This window comes from Nelumbo nucifera, chromosome 3 (assembly GCF_055504915.1).
Source record: "Nelumbo nucifera cultivar China Antique chromosome 3, China Antique-T2T, whole genome shotgun sequence".
In the NCBI taxonomy this organism is placed as follows: Eukaryota; Viridiplantae; Streptophyta; class Magnoliopsida; order Proteales; family Nelumbonaceae; genus Nelumbo; species Nelumbo nucifera.
Window position 1 is genome coordinate 58,519,773 of NC_142651.1, and position 14,514 is coordinate 58,534,286.

General features: G+C 36.5%; 2 protein-coding genes across 3 annotated transcripts in view; one reads left to right on the plus strand and one right to left on the minus strand.

The window, feature by feature from the left end:
* Positions 1 to 4,704, minus strand: part of LOC104602150 (sterol 3-beta-glucosyltransferase UGT80A2-like) — a 104,825-nt gene extending 100,121 nt beyond the window's left edge. For both annotated transcript variants that reach the window (XM_088901653.1, XM_010265737.3), the window contains exon 1: positions 4,303 to 4,704. In XM_088901653.1, coding sequence (XP_088757779.1) covers positions 4,303 to 4,465 — 163 coding nt within the window. In that variant the 5' untranslated portion in view covers positions 4,466 to 4,704. The remainder of the gene's footprint in view (positions 1 to 4,302) is intronic.
* Positions 4,705 to 12,626: 7,922 nt separating this feature from the next.
* Positions 12,627 to 14,514, plus strand: part of LOC104602151 (putative voltage-gated potassium channel subunit beta) — a 41,693-nt gene continuing 39,805 nt past the window's right edge. The window contains exon 1 of the mRNA XM_010265739.3: positions 12,627 to 13,305. Within this exon, the coding sequence (XP_010264041.1) occupies positions 12,742 to 13,305 (564 nt within the window). The 5' untranslated portion in view covers positions 12,627 to 12,741. The remainder of the gene's footprint in view (positions 13,306 to 14,514) is intronic.

The following is a 14,514-nucleotide window of genomic DNA, read 5'->3' on the forward strand; positions in this document are numbered from 1 at the left end:
TCCTCTAGTTCAAAAACTTATAATCCAGTTTTGTAGAGGGAGATGTAGCTCATAGGTTGGTATGAAGTCTAGGGACATGTAAAACAGAAGACAGAGTTATATAATTGGCCACTCTAACTGTCCCCTTCCCAACAATGGGCCTATGTGAACCATCTGCTGTAGAGACTCTGTCTCTACCAAAGCACAACTAATAGGAACTGAAAAAGGTAAGGGCATTAGTCATGTGCTCAGATTCTCCTGAGTCTATAATCCAGGGAGGTCCCTCCTTACTTGAAGTGGATGCAAAGTTTGCAGTTGCATATGAACTACCTGTATGTGCAAAGGAAGTGGTGTCCTTGGCTCCTGCATTCTGCTGTCCATCTGGAAGGTTAGAGCTAGGTGAATCTTTCTTACTCATAAGCTATCCAAATCTCTCCAATTCTATTCTCACTGCTGCTGCTGCAATGGATTCCCAATCAGTTTGGGAAAGAGGGGTCGAAGAGTCTCCTATAGTGGCTACATTTGCATTTCCCTTCTTATTCCTTATCCGAACAGGCATAAGATTTGGATGAAACTTCCAACAAGTGCCCCTGATATGCTTAGGCTTCTTGCAAGAATCACACACCAAGTCTTTCTTATCTTCCCTTCTAGTCTCACTACTCCCCCTATCTCCATTCAGCTTAGGTTTTGTTGTACCAACCATAGTCGACTGGTCAATCTCAAGCTGTCTCAGCATTACATTCCTCCTACTCTCCTCTCCAGAGACAAAAGCATAGGCCTGAGAGAGTGTCACACCCTCCCTAGAAAGAATATGCTACCTAGCAATGTCAAATTAAGGGTTCAACACTGCTAAGAACTCAAAAACCCTATTCCTCTCTACCAGTCTGTGATAAGTTGCTGCATCATTTACACTTTCCCATACCACAGTTTCCAAGTGGTCTATTTCCTGCCATAGGACTTTCAGCATGGAGAAATACACAGCAAGAGGTTTTTCTCCCTGTTTCACACTTATCACCTAATTTCTTAACTGATAGGCTCTAGCTTCATTTTGCTTCTGAGAGTAGGTTTCAGTCCCTCCATCCCAAATCTCCTTAGCAATATTAGCCCATAGGAATTTTTTTGCAATATGAGGTAACATAGAATTACACAGACAGGACATTACCATGTAATTCTCCTGCACCCATCGGGAAGAGTCTGTATCAGGTTTCTTCTCCTCCCTAGTGAGATACCATAATTTTCCACAGACACCAATAGCCATCTTAGTTGATTGTGCCCACTCCAAATAATTTGTACCATCAAGTTTTACTATAGTAATGATCTCAGACCCAAAAAAATCACTACTACCTCCAATACCCAGTCCCACAGTACCGGTAGATTTCATCTCAGTATTCCAACTCTCCATCTTACTTCAAACAGTTCAACAATAAGAAAAAGTAGATTAGAGACCTTCAAAAAATAATTTAATATCACACACACAGAAACCAACCCTTCCGGAAGAAAAAAACCCTAGCTAGAGAGAAATCTCTCTTCTCCCCACGCCTCCCAACAGAGAGAAGAGTGATTCGATCACTCCAAGAGGCTTAGAAAATTCCAAAAACCAAACTGCCCTCTTCGGAAAATCAAAAGAAAACTAACAATACTTGGGCGCCCAAGATCAGATCAAAAACAAAGCATCCAACTTTTCTGGGACTCTTCCCCATACTCTAATTCTTCCTGATTTTGATGTTGAGCAGTAGATCACCTTCCTGATGACTAGATCCCACCAAAAAATCCAAGAACTGGGCAATCTATAGCAGATCGATCAGCCCTTTCCTAGTTCATGCAGTCGGCTGATCTAGGGCTGCATGAGAATGCTTCAAGAAACCCTAGCCGATGCTCTAATACCAAGTAGAAATACGTTGAATAAAAAATATGAAAGAAAAGTAGTTTCTTGAAGAGAGAAGGAGAAGAAGAGAATAAGAGAAGTTGAAAAGAAAAGAGAGCAATAATCTGGCTGCCCCCTTCACTTATTATTTATACTAAAAATAATAGAACAGTACAAAGACAGCTATGCCCTTATAGGGTGGCAAAACATAAAACAGCATATATAACACTCAAAAACATAATAAAATTTGGACTCACATAACTACTATGATCCCCACCTCCTATCTAACAACTAACATAAAACATCTACTCAGAAAAACATCGTAAAACTGATTAATCTTCAACACAAGCTTGCACCATTCAGACTCAAAGTCATGTTCTCGCACTTGTCAGCCCAAGATTTTACAACCTTGAATTTTTGTTGATAAAAGGACACAAGATTATGTTTATTGCCTATAATAGAACCACCCATGTCTTTAATTATTCTCCACCCGGAATCAGAAGTATAGGTCTTTTCTTTACAAACTTAATTTCATCTATGGCTAGATTGACACTCCTGTGCCCGCTTGTCATGATATGCTTGTGCTACTCTTAATATGTCACTGGCATCAATCATCACTTTGACAAGCTCCAACACCACAGCCGTTACTTTTCTTCTTGCATTTTAAAGTCCAAGTTTGATAAGAAGGGAATATCCTAATAACTTCTTCGCATAGGAATGTCCAGTACTGCCACTGAATGTACATCACTCAGTCCAAATATACCCTTGATCAACTTCATCAATAAAAACACTTTTCTAACCCCATATTTCCAGGATCAAAACCCTCTATTGACCATAGGCATCCTCTTTCCATAGTCTTGTATCCTGTTGGAATTTTTCAATTCATTAATGTGACTCATCCCAGTATCTCTTATGTGATAAGAAAAACTATCAATTCATGCGGGCAGTTACAACCATTCACATTGTTGCTGCTAAAAACATCTTAAGATACCTCAAGTACACAATTACACATCATCAGTCTGTGTCTCCATCAAAAGCAATCTTTCATACTTGGCCTTCTGTGGTACTGATTGGGCTGGATGCCTCAATGGTTATTCTTCCTCCACCTTTGTTTTTGTATACTCATTTTCTAAATCTGCCTTTTGGCATTCTGAAGAGCATCTCATTGTTTCTAACTACAGAGCAAAGACCAAATTTTATGATATTGACTTTTACCCAACCCTTTTGCACTGCTTTATGATAATATTAGTTCAATTCACTTTGCTGCAACTCCCGCCTTTTGTGCTTGTCCAAACGCATTAAAATTGATTGTCATTTTGCTCACAAACAACTAGTCACATTGATTGCCATTGGCTTTGTTAATGGTATTGATCAACTCCCTGAGGTTTTCAGTAAATGTCACACATTGGTTTGTCTTTTACAGCTTCAGATCAACCTCTACAATCTTCATCCAGCACAATCAGCTTGCAGGGAGGATAAGAAACATAAATGTGATTTCATTTATTTGAATTTTGCACTGGTGCATATTTTCCAAATATGCATTGAAATTACTATGTGATGTCAATTGGCCTTTGTCGTAATTCCCTTAGGGTTTTGATAGTCAATGGAAACATTCTCTAAGTAAAGCTTTAAGAGTTATTCATAATTCACACAATTTAATACTAGATACCCTCTAAAATCTTGCTGATCAAAAAGAGATATTAAAGCATGTATTTACCTATCAAACATGTCCTACAAGGAGACACCTAATGCTGAGTTTGGGTAAATAGTATCTTACACATTGCTGCAACCATGAAAGTTTTAACAACTGATTTTACAAGTAGGACCAAATTATTTTTTGAAAACTCTCATCTGTGAGGATAGGTGGCACAGACTGTGATGTGCCAAGCGTTGGCAGTTACTAGCAAATCCGGACTCCATTCTAATGTCTAGCGACCTTAATTCTGTTTAGTTGAATAGTTCGATATGAATTATTTAAGGGGGTATTCTCCAATATGTATGATTTTGCTTTTCCAAAATAAAAGCAGCTGCACAGTTCTTTTTGTTTTGAAAAACAAAATCATACATATTGGTGAACAACCCCCCCCCCCCCCACTAAAATAAGAAAAAGAAAAAAACGTCCTGAAACGTTTCTGGTTAACTTCACCGCAACCACAATCCAGTTACTTTTACTGAGCAAACACTATTCCTTCTCTGCCCTCCAAAATACAGAAACTGTGGTCACCAGAAACAAATTGTTCATTAAGCAGCCATATATCATACTGAGACGTGAACAAGAACCACGACTAGTCTAACGTTCAACTAGCTCTAAAGTCTAAAATCGAATTAGAGAATTTTCAACTATCAAACTAATTGAATAAACTAAAGACTCACTCCCCAAGTTCAAGAATTGATAAAAACATGAAAATAATAACTCGTTTCGACCAATTTCATGAAACGGAGAAGCAACAACCACCAACCTGAGGAAGAACTCCCTCTGTTAGATAAAGAACTGCCCACTGCCTCTCTGCTTCCCAATTCACGGCCACTGCCGCCTTCAACAATTTCCACTCCATGTCCAATAGAGACCTCACCTGAAGAACTATCAGAAGAACTCCCAGGATGCTCCCCCGATTCCTCCATCCTCGCTACCGCCAATTGGCTCTCAGCTTTGAAATAATCGATGCAACCTCCCAGAAATATGGTAAACAGACTGAAAGAAGCAAAGTTGCTCCACTTACCTATTCCTTTTTGTAGTATAACCAAAATTAAAACCCTACAAACAAGATTTACGTGGCGGATTTTTGGAAGTTGGGTGGCCGGAAATGCAGTTGTTGGGATCGTACTTGAACGTGGAAGGTGGTCCGGTCGGTTCAAGTATGACGGTTGCCAGGTGGCCCACAGGTCAGTGGGGAACGGATCGAATGTAGGGATGATTTCTATATATGTATATGTAAGTTATAAAAAAGTTAAATTGGATAATATATAAATATTAATATATTAAGCTTCGTTTGATTTATAGTTAAAATTAGAATTTAAATCTGAAATTTAAACTTTTTTGTCTTAGACAGGAGGGAATGGCCATTCCGTCAAATGGAAGAATTTATATCAATATTTTACATTTTTTGGTAATCATATAGATATATAATATTTGGTTATATGATATTATATTTTATAAAATATATCAATATATTAATATTTATATATAATATGTATGGCATGTATAAATTACATATATGTATTTTACCATATAAATGGCATGTATATATAATACAATATATTATACATAAAAAATTCTATATATGTTATTTGTAATTTTGATTATAAAGTTAAACTAAAATTTTATTTTTTCAAATATAAATAGTATTTAATACATATAAGCCAGCCTAGATGTCTAAGCTAGCCCAACTCATGATTGGGCTTAGACATGTATTATTAGGCCTGAGGTTTGGGCCAATCCGGGCCCGAGCAGGCCTCAAGGCCAATAATACCCTATAACAACCAGGCATGGTCTGGCCCACGATTATCCCTAAATCAACATTAACTAAAATCTAAAAATGACATTGTTACCATATTTTATGAATAAAATTAGTTGAAAATTAATTATATGAAACTTGAACTTGTGAAAATTAGTAAAAACACAATAATAAAATTCAATCAACTTTACTAATAGGTACAATATTTAAGCACATACGAGTATATATATATATATATATATCACATTATATTAGATTGAATAGGTGTTCATCCACATTCAATCTAAATTACAAAAGGGGTGAATTTGAGTCACCCTTAAATGGGATCAAATGTGAATTCGGATTTAGAAAATCAAATACTCGTTGTGCCCTTGTAGGTTAGCATGTGCGTTCTTTAAAACAAACTAGGAAATGTGAACATACCGGCAATTTTAGTAGATGATGATGAAAATTGTAATAATAGTAATAATGTATGTTCAGATATTTTTATAATTATTTCTATATATATATATATAAAATGATTCTTACTTATCATATTTATTTTTGTTTAATATGATGAATATGTAATATTAGGGATGTGTTCAAATTCTTTTTTACAAAATTTATTTTCTTTGTAGTTTTCTGTGTTAAAAGACTTAAAAATCCCCTGAGATTTAAGATAAATAATTATACCCCCTCTAATTTTTTACAGTACTTAAACATCCCCTATCAAAACAAGACACTGTTATATATGATAGAATCAATTAAAAGACCTTTTTGCCCTTTATTATATTTTAAATTTTCAAATAAAAGCCATTTTCAAATTAAACACCTTTTTATTACAAATTGTAAGGAAATAGTGAAATACATGAATAGTGTAGGCCATAAGTGTGATAAATAATAATTATTTCTATTAATTAATAATGAAAGTGTAATGCAAATTTAAAATTGACCAAAAAAATGAAATTGTTTTCCTATTTGGTAGTAGATCAACGGTTCAATTTTTAGGTTAAAATGTGTCAATCTTGATGTCATAATTAAATAATTAAAACAAAAAAAATGTAAAAACACAAAGTTTGAAAACAGACATAAATTTTGTAGAAAACATTTAGAAACATCTTTAAATTTGCATTATGAAAATTTGACATTTGCTACATCGGTGAACCATTTCTCCCAATGACATTGACGTGGAGCTGATTTGTACCAAACAGATTGCACACACAAGAAAAATGATTATGAAAATCACCTTAGCAAATAGCAAAAAAGGTGAAAACGTTGCTTTACTGCCTACCTAGCAAAAATAGAAACAGTAGCAAACATATTAAAATGGCAAGGCCCAAAAATGGTAACATGGGCTTTTTTTTTGAAAATCAGGCCCAAAAAACACCCGCGTTATCAAAAACCAACATAGAAAGAAGTCTATATGGAATTGCCTCCAGTGGTGAACTTCCATAACAGTGAAGGGAAAGTTTGTCGTCTAAAGAAGGCTTTGTATGACCTTAAACAATCTCCTAAAACTTGATTTGATAGATTTAAAATGGCTATTTTGAAGGTCGGATTTTCACAATCTCAAGCTGATCATACTTTATTCATAAGAAGAGTCAATGATCGTGTGACTATGAGGGGTGATCATGGGTTGGGCCAAGTTTAACACTAATGATAAGTGCTTTAACCTAGGCCCCGACCCGACCCAACCCGCACCTCGGGCCTAGTTTTCAAGCCCAAGCCTGGCCTTACACGAGCCCTGGCCAGGCTTACGAGTTTTCCAGGCTTAATGAGAAATGAGTTTAGGCCTTTGACATCCAATAATAAAAATTTAATTATTTAAAATTTTATCTTAAATTAAATAAAATATAATACATGTAAAAAAATACAGAACAAACCCAAGGTAAGTTGGGCTTGGCTAAACTTTGGGCCTATACACAAAAAAAAAGTGTGGGCCTTATTTACTTCTTATAGTTGCTTTTGCTTGGCTTACCTATCCTTTTATTGATGAAGGCAAGACCTCCATTCCCATTCTTGAGCAATGTGAGACTTGGAATAACACTAAATACTAAGTGCTACCATTAAGTATTTTTCCAAGTTCCACATTGCTTACACAATGAGAATGAAGGCCTTGCCTTCATTTGTACAAGGCCTTGCCTATGAGGACAATTTACATGCTTGGGTTGGCTTAAGTGTTTACACATGTCAACTAATTAATATTTATTTATATGCTAAAACTTAAAATTTTTATATCTTGTATAAAATAATAAACAATTAGTATAAAATGAACATATATAATATAATGCTATAATGTATATTTAAAAATAAATATATTATATTATATTGCGGGTTGGGTTGGGCTTGAAGTATTAGGCCTAAGCCCGACCCGATATTTCCAAGCTTGATGTGGGCCTGGGCAGGGCCGGACCAAGAATGATTAGCCCTAAACTATGTTAATTGCATATGTTGATGATATTATTGTTACTGGGGACGATGGGGACGATGTCCTAGAAATCAATAAGTTGAAATCCTTCATTTCTTTTAAATTTGAAATTAAGGATCTTGGTGATCTCAAGTATTTTCTTGGGATTGAAGTTGCAAGATCGGAAAAGAAATTTTCATTTCTTAGAGAAAATATGTTCTAGACTTACTCCATGAGGTTGGAAAATTTGGGTGCAAGCTTACTAAAACCCCAATTAATTCTAATCACAAGTTAAGTGCTACTGTTGGAGATATTCTCCCATACACTTATCAAAGATTAGTTAGTCAGATCCTTTACCTCTAGTTGACTAGATCTGACATATCCTATGTAGTTGGTGTGGTAAGCCAATATATGTCTAAGCCAAGGACCTCTCACATGCAAGATGTCAATAGAATTCTTGTATATTTGAAGGGATGTCATGGCAAAGGGATGATATATTTCGACCATGGACATTTGAAGGTTAAGGCTTGTACAGATGCAAACTGGACAGGATTTGTTAATGACAAGAGATCTATAATTAGCTATTGTACTTTAATAGAAGGCAATGTAGTTTCGTGGAGAAGCAAGAAACAATCAATTATTGTTCATTCTAGTGCAGAGGTAAAGTATAGGGCAATGACATATAGAGTGTCTAAGTTGCTTTGGTAAAATAACTTATTGGCATAATAGGAATTCAATAGATACACCAATGAGACTTTACTATGACAACCAAGCAGCTATAAACATTGTTCTTAATCTTGTACAATATGACCGATTGATTGTATAAAGCATATTGAACCAATATGACATTTCATTAGAGAAAAGATAGCCAGTGGAGAAATTTGCCTACCCTTTGTGAGATTAGGAAAACAACTTGTTGATTGTCTAACCAAAGGAGTGCACAAAATAAAGTTTGACAATAATTTAGGCAGTTGGGCATGATAGACATCTATGCTTGGCTTGAAGGAAAGTGTTGTGAATACATTGTAACGGCTTTTTTGTCTTTATTCTCCTCTTGTATTTGGGCATCCAAATAAGGGAATTATTGTAATTGTGTTCTCATATTAGAAATATTTTGTTTGTGGGTGTAAATAGTGATGAAGGGCAATTTGATCCTCTAGTGACATCGTGACATGTGGCACCCTTGAACCGACACATGACACCTCAGTGCCACGTAGGCAATGACCTCGGATACACCTTATGCACGCTGTAAGAGAGTTTTGACACCACCTCGACAGGGCCGATTTGTAGGCACCTTGGCATAAGGCCCAGTTGGCGACCTGCATGACGTGGTGGCCGACCTCCTTTACATGTGAGCAATTATCTCCGAGTCCTCTGGGATCATGTTGCCTCATCGACGAAGCTAACTCCCCACCCTGCCCGCTTCGGAGGCAACTAGATAAGTTCTATCACTTTATGCAAAAGCTGTCTTCAAGCGTGAAACCATCTCCGGGCAAGGCAAACCAGTAAGCCACGTCCACCTGGAGATCTCGGATGCGCTATGTTAAGTCCATGGCGACTTGTACCTATATAAAGGCATCCCATTGATCAGAAAAGGTACGCGTGATTTAGCTATTCTAGCTCTCTTGCTTTCTCACTTTCTAGCTCTCAATACACTCTTCGCTGACCAAAGCATTGGAGTGCCCCCCCCGGTACTCTAACTATCTCTTGTAGCTCGACCAATCGACCTCATTAGCCCGATGCCTAAGCTGTCTTCTAGCAAGGAGCTACCAAATCGCGCACCATCAAATAGTATTCAACACACCACATTCAAACAAACATTCTTCTTCTTCTTCTTCTTCTTCTTCCATTCTTACAAGTACTTAAAATCCTTCATTGTTTTTGAATTCAAGATTAAGGATCTTGGTGGTTTCAAATATTTTTTTGGAATTGAAGTTAAAAGATCAGAGAAATGATCTTTATTTCATAGAGAAAACATGTTTTTGATTTGCTCCAAGTAGTTGGAAAATTAGGGTGTAAGCCACTTGAAAATCCAATAACCCTAACTTTAAGGTTAGTGCTACTAATGAAGATGTTCTTCTAGATAGAGGGGTCTATCAAAGATTGACTTTTTTATTTTGTCTAACTATACTTGACATATTTTATGCAGTGGCTATGATGAGCCAATATTTGCATCAATCCAAAACTTCTCACATGTAGGCTATTAATAGGACTAATATTGTTTATTTGAAAGGATGCCTTGGTAAGGGAATATTATACTCCAATCATACATCTAAAGATTGAAGCCTACATAAATGCACATTGAGTAAGGTTAGTTGGTGATAAAGAGATCTACATCTAACTATCGTGCTCTAATTGGTGGCAATGTAATATCATAAAGAAGCAAATAGTCAGTTGTTGCATGTTCTAGTGTAGAGATAGAGTATAGGGCAATGGCTCATGATGTGTTTGATTTACTATGGTTGAAGACCTTGTTAATGGAGATAGGCATTCAAGCTAATAGCCCAATGAGACTCTACTATGACAACCATGAATTTATAAACAGTATCCATATCCTTGTTTAACGTGACCATAAACATATTGAAGTGGATACATTCATTAGAGAGAAAATAGCTAGTGGGGAGATATGAGGCAGAGAATAGGGCAATGACTCATGATGTGTTTGATTTACTATGGTTAAGACCTTGCTAATGGAGACAGGAATTCAAGCTAATGCCCCAATCAAACTCTATTGTGACAACCATGCATCTATCAACATTATCCATAACCTTGTTTAACGTGACCATACAAAACATATTGAAGTAGATAGACATTTTGATAGAGAGAAGATAGATAATAAGGAGATATACATACCCTTTGTGAGATCAAAAGATCAAGTGGCTAATTGTTTCACTAAAGGAGCTCACAAGCCAAAGTTTGATAAAAATCTAGGCGAACTGGGCTTGATAGACATCTATCTTAGCTTGAGGAGTGTTGAGAATATGTTTGTAAGGGCTGTTTAGACTTTTTTATCATTTTGTATTTGGGCGCCCACTTAAGGGCTTATTGTAATTTATAAACATATCTTTATGAGGGTGTGAACAGTTGCTGGGGCTTATTGTATTTGGGCGCCCACTTAAGGGCTTATTGTAATTTATAAACATATCTTAAGGGCTTATTGCACACCTCTCGAATCATGACTATCTTCCCTCCTCCTCCTCCCCTCCTCCTCCTCCTCCTCCTTCTTCTTCTTCTTCTCATCTTACAACTATTTTGAAAGGATGTGAATAGTAGCATGCTATTAGTGTGTTTTCTTAAGAATCGATTCTAATTGGAAGCGAACTTTTTTCATTTATAAGAATTTAGTTGTTAAACTATATTTTATTAATGAATTATGCTGTAAAATGGCTATCCAAACATCATTACAGTCCTGAGAAACAAAAGAATAATGAGAAATGACTTTTTAGAGTGATGCCAAACAGGGAAGGAATCATGAGAAATTATTTTCTAGAGTAATGCAAAATGGGACCTAATATGTTGAATGTTTGATTCATCTGTTCCCAGCTACAAAGCCTAAGTAGATTAGGGAATTGATGAAGGTAGATGGGCTTATAAAAGATGAAGTCAAAAGCCATTTAAAGTTTGTATCATTATCTATGAATTCTAGATTAAACATGAATCTTCTAATTAACATTTCTTATCAGAAGCACAGCCTGAAGAATTGAAAAATGTTTTGATACTCTAACTTCTAATGGAATAGGAGAATCAAAGCTTTTGCCAGGATATATTACCATAAATCGATACCGAGGAGCTTGACTGTCTTTACTACTAATGGTGTCGATGGATCCAATGATTAAACACTTTCTCTCATTAGTAGCTAGTTTAATCCTGATGTCTCTTAAAGTGACAAATAAGAGAAAGAAGAATAAGAAATTAGGGGCAGAATTGAATTCTTTATAAATATAAGATGCCTAAAACGAGTTTTGATGGGCTCCCCACACTCAATCCCCTATTCGCAGTTCATGGGAGGGATGGACTGGGGGACACCTATGGGGCGTGCTCCACGGGGAGTCCAACTCGTCTCGCCCAAAACATTAATCACAGAGTGCCTATTTTGTGTCAAGTGGAATCACTTCACATGGTATTCTTAACTAATTTTAGATACTATAGGTATATAGGTAATTAAAACAAGTATGTCACATGGGAACTGAAGGAGGAGGAATAATGTAGAGGGTGTTTGAAACCCTTGGCATTTATTCAGTAAATGCTGCTACATAGGTGCCATTTTAGCAGTTTTTCTTTTCTGTTTTTTTCGTATGTATCGAGAATAGCAAAAGCTGATTTTAATTTCTATACACTTATCATTTGAGAAAGTTATTTTTTAAAGCATTTTTTCAATGTTATAATGATGTGATACCTAGTGGCGTCTTATTGTCACAAACAGTTGTAAATAAATAAACTACAAACATTAAATGAAAAAATGTAAATGAACCAAACACAGCACTGCCCACTTGGCTTATTTGCCCTCCATCACATTCATCCAATCTTGATTCGCTTTTTCATACGGCATGCGCAGGGCTAAAGGCTAAAACCGAGAATCATGTTCTGATTGAGTGACGAGGAAGATGTTTCACCTTTCACGTGCGACTGCAGTTGACTGTTAAAGGCACAGTTGGGAGCGTCGTGTTGGTTATCCCCACCCATTGCCATTGCTGTGGACGTCCATTCATCTAATTCTAGGTGGGGCCATGACAATTCATCAAAGTTTTGATTTCGTTGTTTTTATTCGGCGTTACGACATTATTGTAGCAAAATTGGTTTGTTCGATCATATTTTTTTTGCTTCCATGGTATAGGTGCTTCCGCGTTGGATCTTTACTTAAACGTCACCAAAACGAAACCACAATTACAATTTACACGTGACCTCAGCTTCCAACTTTTAACTCCCCTCTCTCTCTCTCTCTCTCTCTCTCTCTCTATCTAGTACTACATTGTTTTATTAATGCTCTAACTGCCATTAAAGAGCTATCTCCCTGCCTCTCTCTTTCTCTCGGCAACAGATTTGCGAAAGAGACCAAGATGCAGTACAAAAACCTGGGCCGATCTGGTCTGAAAGTGAGTCAGCTTTCCTACGGAGCATGGGTGAGCTTCGGAAACCAAGTCGATGCCAAGGAGGCCAAGTCCCTGCTCCAATGCTGCCGAGACCACGGCGTCAACTTCTTCGACAACGCTGAGGTCTACGCCAATGGCCGTGCCGAGGAGATCATGGGCCAAGCCATCCGAGAGCTGGGCTGGAAGCGGTCGGATATCGTGGTATCCACCAAGATCTTCTGGGGTGGTCCAGGTCCTAATGATAAGGGATTGTCTCGTAAGCACATAATTGAGGGAACTAAAGCTTCCTTGAAGCGTCTCGAAATGGATTACGTTGATGTCATATATTGTCACCGGCCGGATATTTCGACTCCGATTGAGGAGACGGTCAGGGCTATGAATTATGTGATCGATCATGGATGGGCGTTCTACTGGGGTACTAGTGAGTGGTCAGCTCAACAGATCACTGAGGCTTGGGCTGTTGCTGAAAGGTTGGATCTTATTGGCCCAATTGTTGAGCAGCCGGAGTATAACCTATTTTCTCGGCACAAGGTGATACAAATTCAAGTATTCTTTTTATTTTTACTTTTTGAACTTCTTGATTACTTACTCCCATTTAAATGAGATAGTTGTGATCCTCACTGTATAGCATGTCCACAAATTCTATGACCCATTGTCAATGTCCATGAAGCATTGACACTGTCAATCTGTTTCTCAATTACAAGGAAACTTGGGCTTCTTCTTTAACATAAGTCTAAATAGAAGTTGACTAATATTAGAAGACTTAATACGAGCTTGTTCTCTTTATCATAGTGGTTGAATGAAAAGATAAATCTTGTTGGTTCGTTTTGTAACTTATGTATCATATCTTATTAGTTTATTTTGTAACCAATGTACCAGTGATACTTCAGAGGTCTGGGTAGATTCTATACCAACTAAGTCAGCCATTTGATTTTCATATTGTTAATAGTTAGACAACTGATGTGTTTTAGGAAAAGAAAATTTTGAGAGATATTGTTCATTTTCTTTCATCTTCTGATCAATGTATTGATCAAATTTAGAGGTATATATGTACTTAACCACTTCTATTTTCATATGCTTTTATTAATATCTCTAGTGGTTCTTATCAGAACTGCAATAGATATATTAACTACGAAATAATGATTGTCACAACTGATAATACGGGACTATGAAGATGCATTTTTCTAATATCTCTAGTGGTTTTTACCAGAACTGATAATACACATTTTCATATGCTTTGATGCTTTTATGTTAATACTTAATATCTCTAGTGGGAAGCATGTACAATTCTGATAATAACCACGAAGTAAAGATTTCACTTGAGAAAGACACGCTTTGTATAAATGGTTAACAAATAATATGAATCTGTTTATACAATGGGTGGGGAGAGATGCCAATGCATTGGTGATTGTTTAGTTAAGCAGGGGGCACATAGGGGTCAGTTTTACTGGGCTCAGTTGTAATTGTTTGATATAATTTTCTTTTAGGGTGAGGCTTCACTTCATGCCTCTCCCTGGAATGCTTGTAACAAAATTTATCTTTACTGATATCAATGAATTTTCACTTATAAAAAAAGGCACACCATGTATAACATAAAAGCATCATAAAATTCATATTATCTCATCATCATCCAAGCCTTATCTCAACTATATGGGCCGGAGCATATTATCTCATTGACAAAATTAAAAAAGTACTTTGAATTTAGTGTCTCACTTAAGAAAGCTATGGGGATGAAAATAG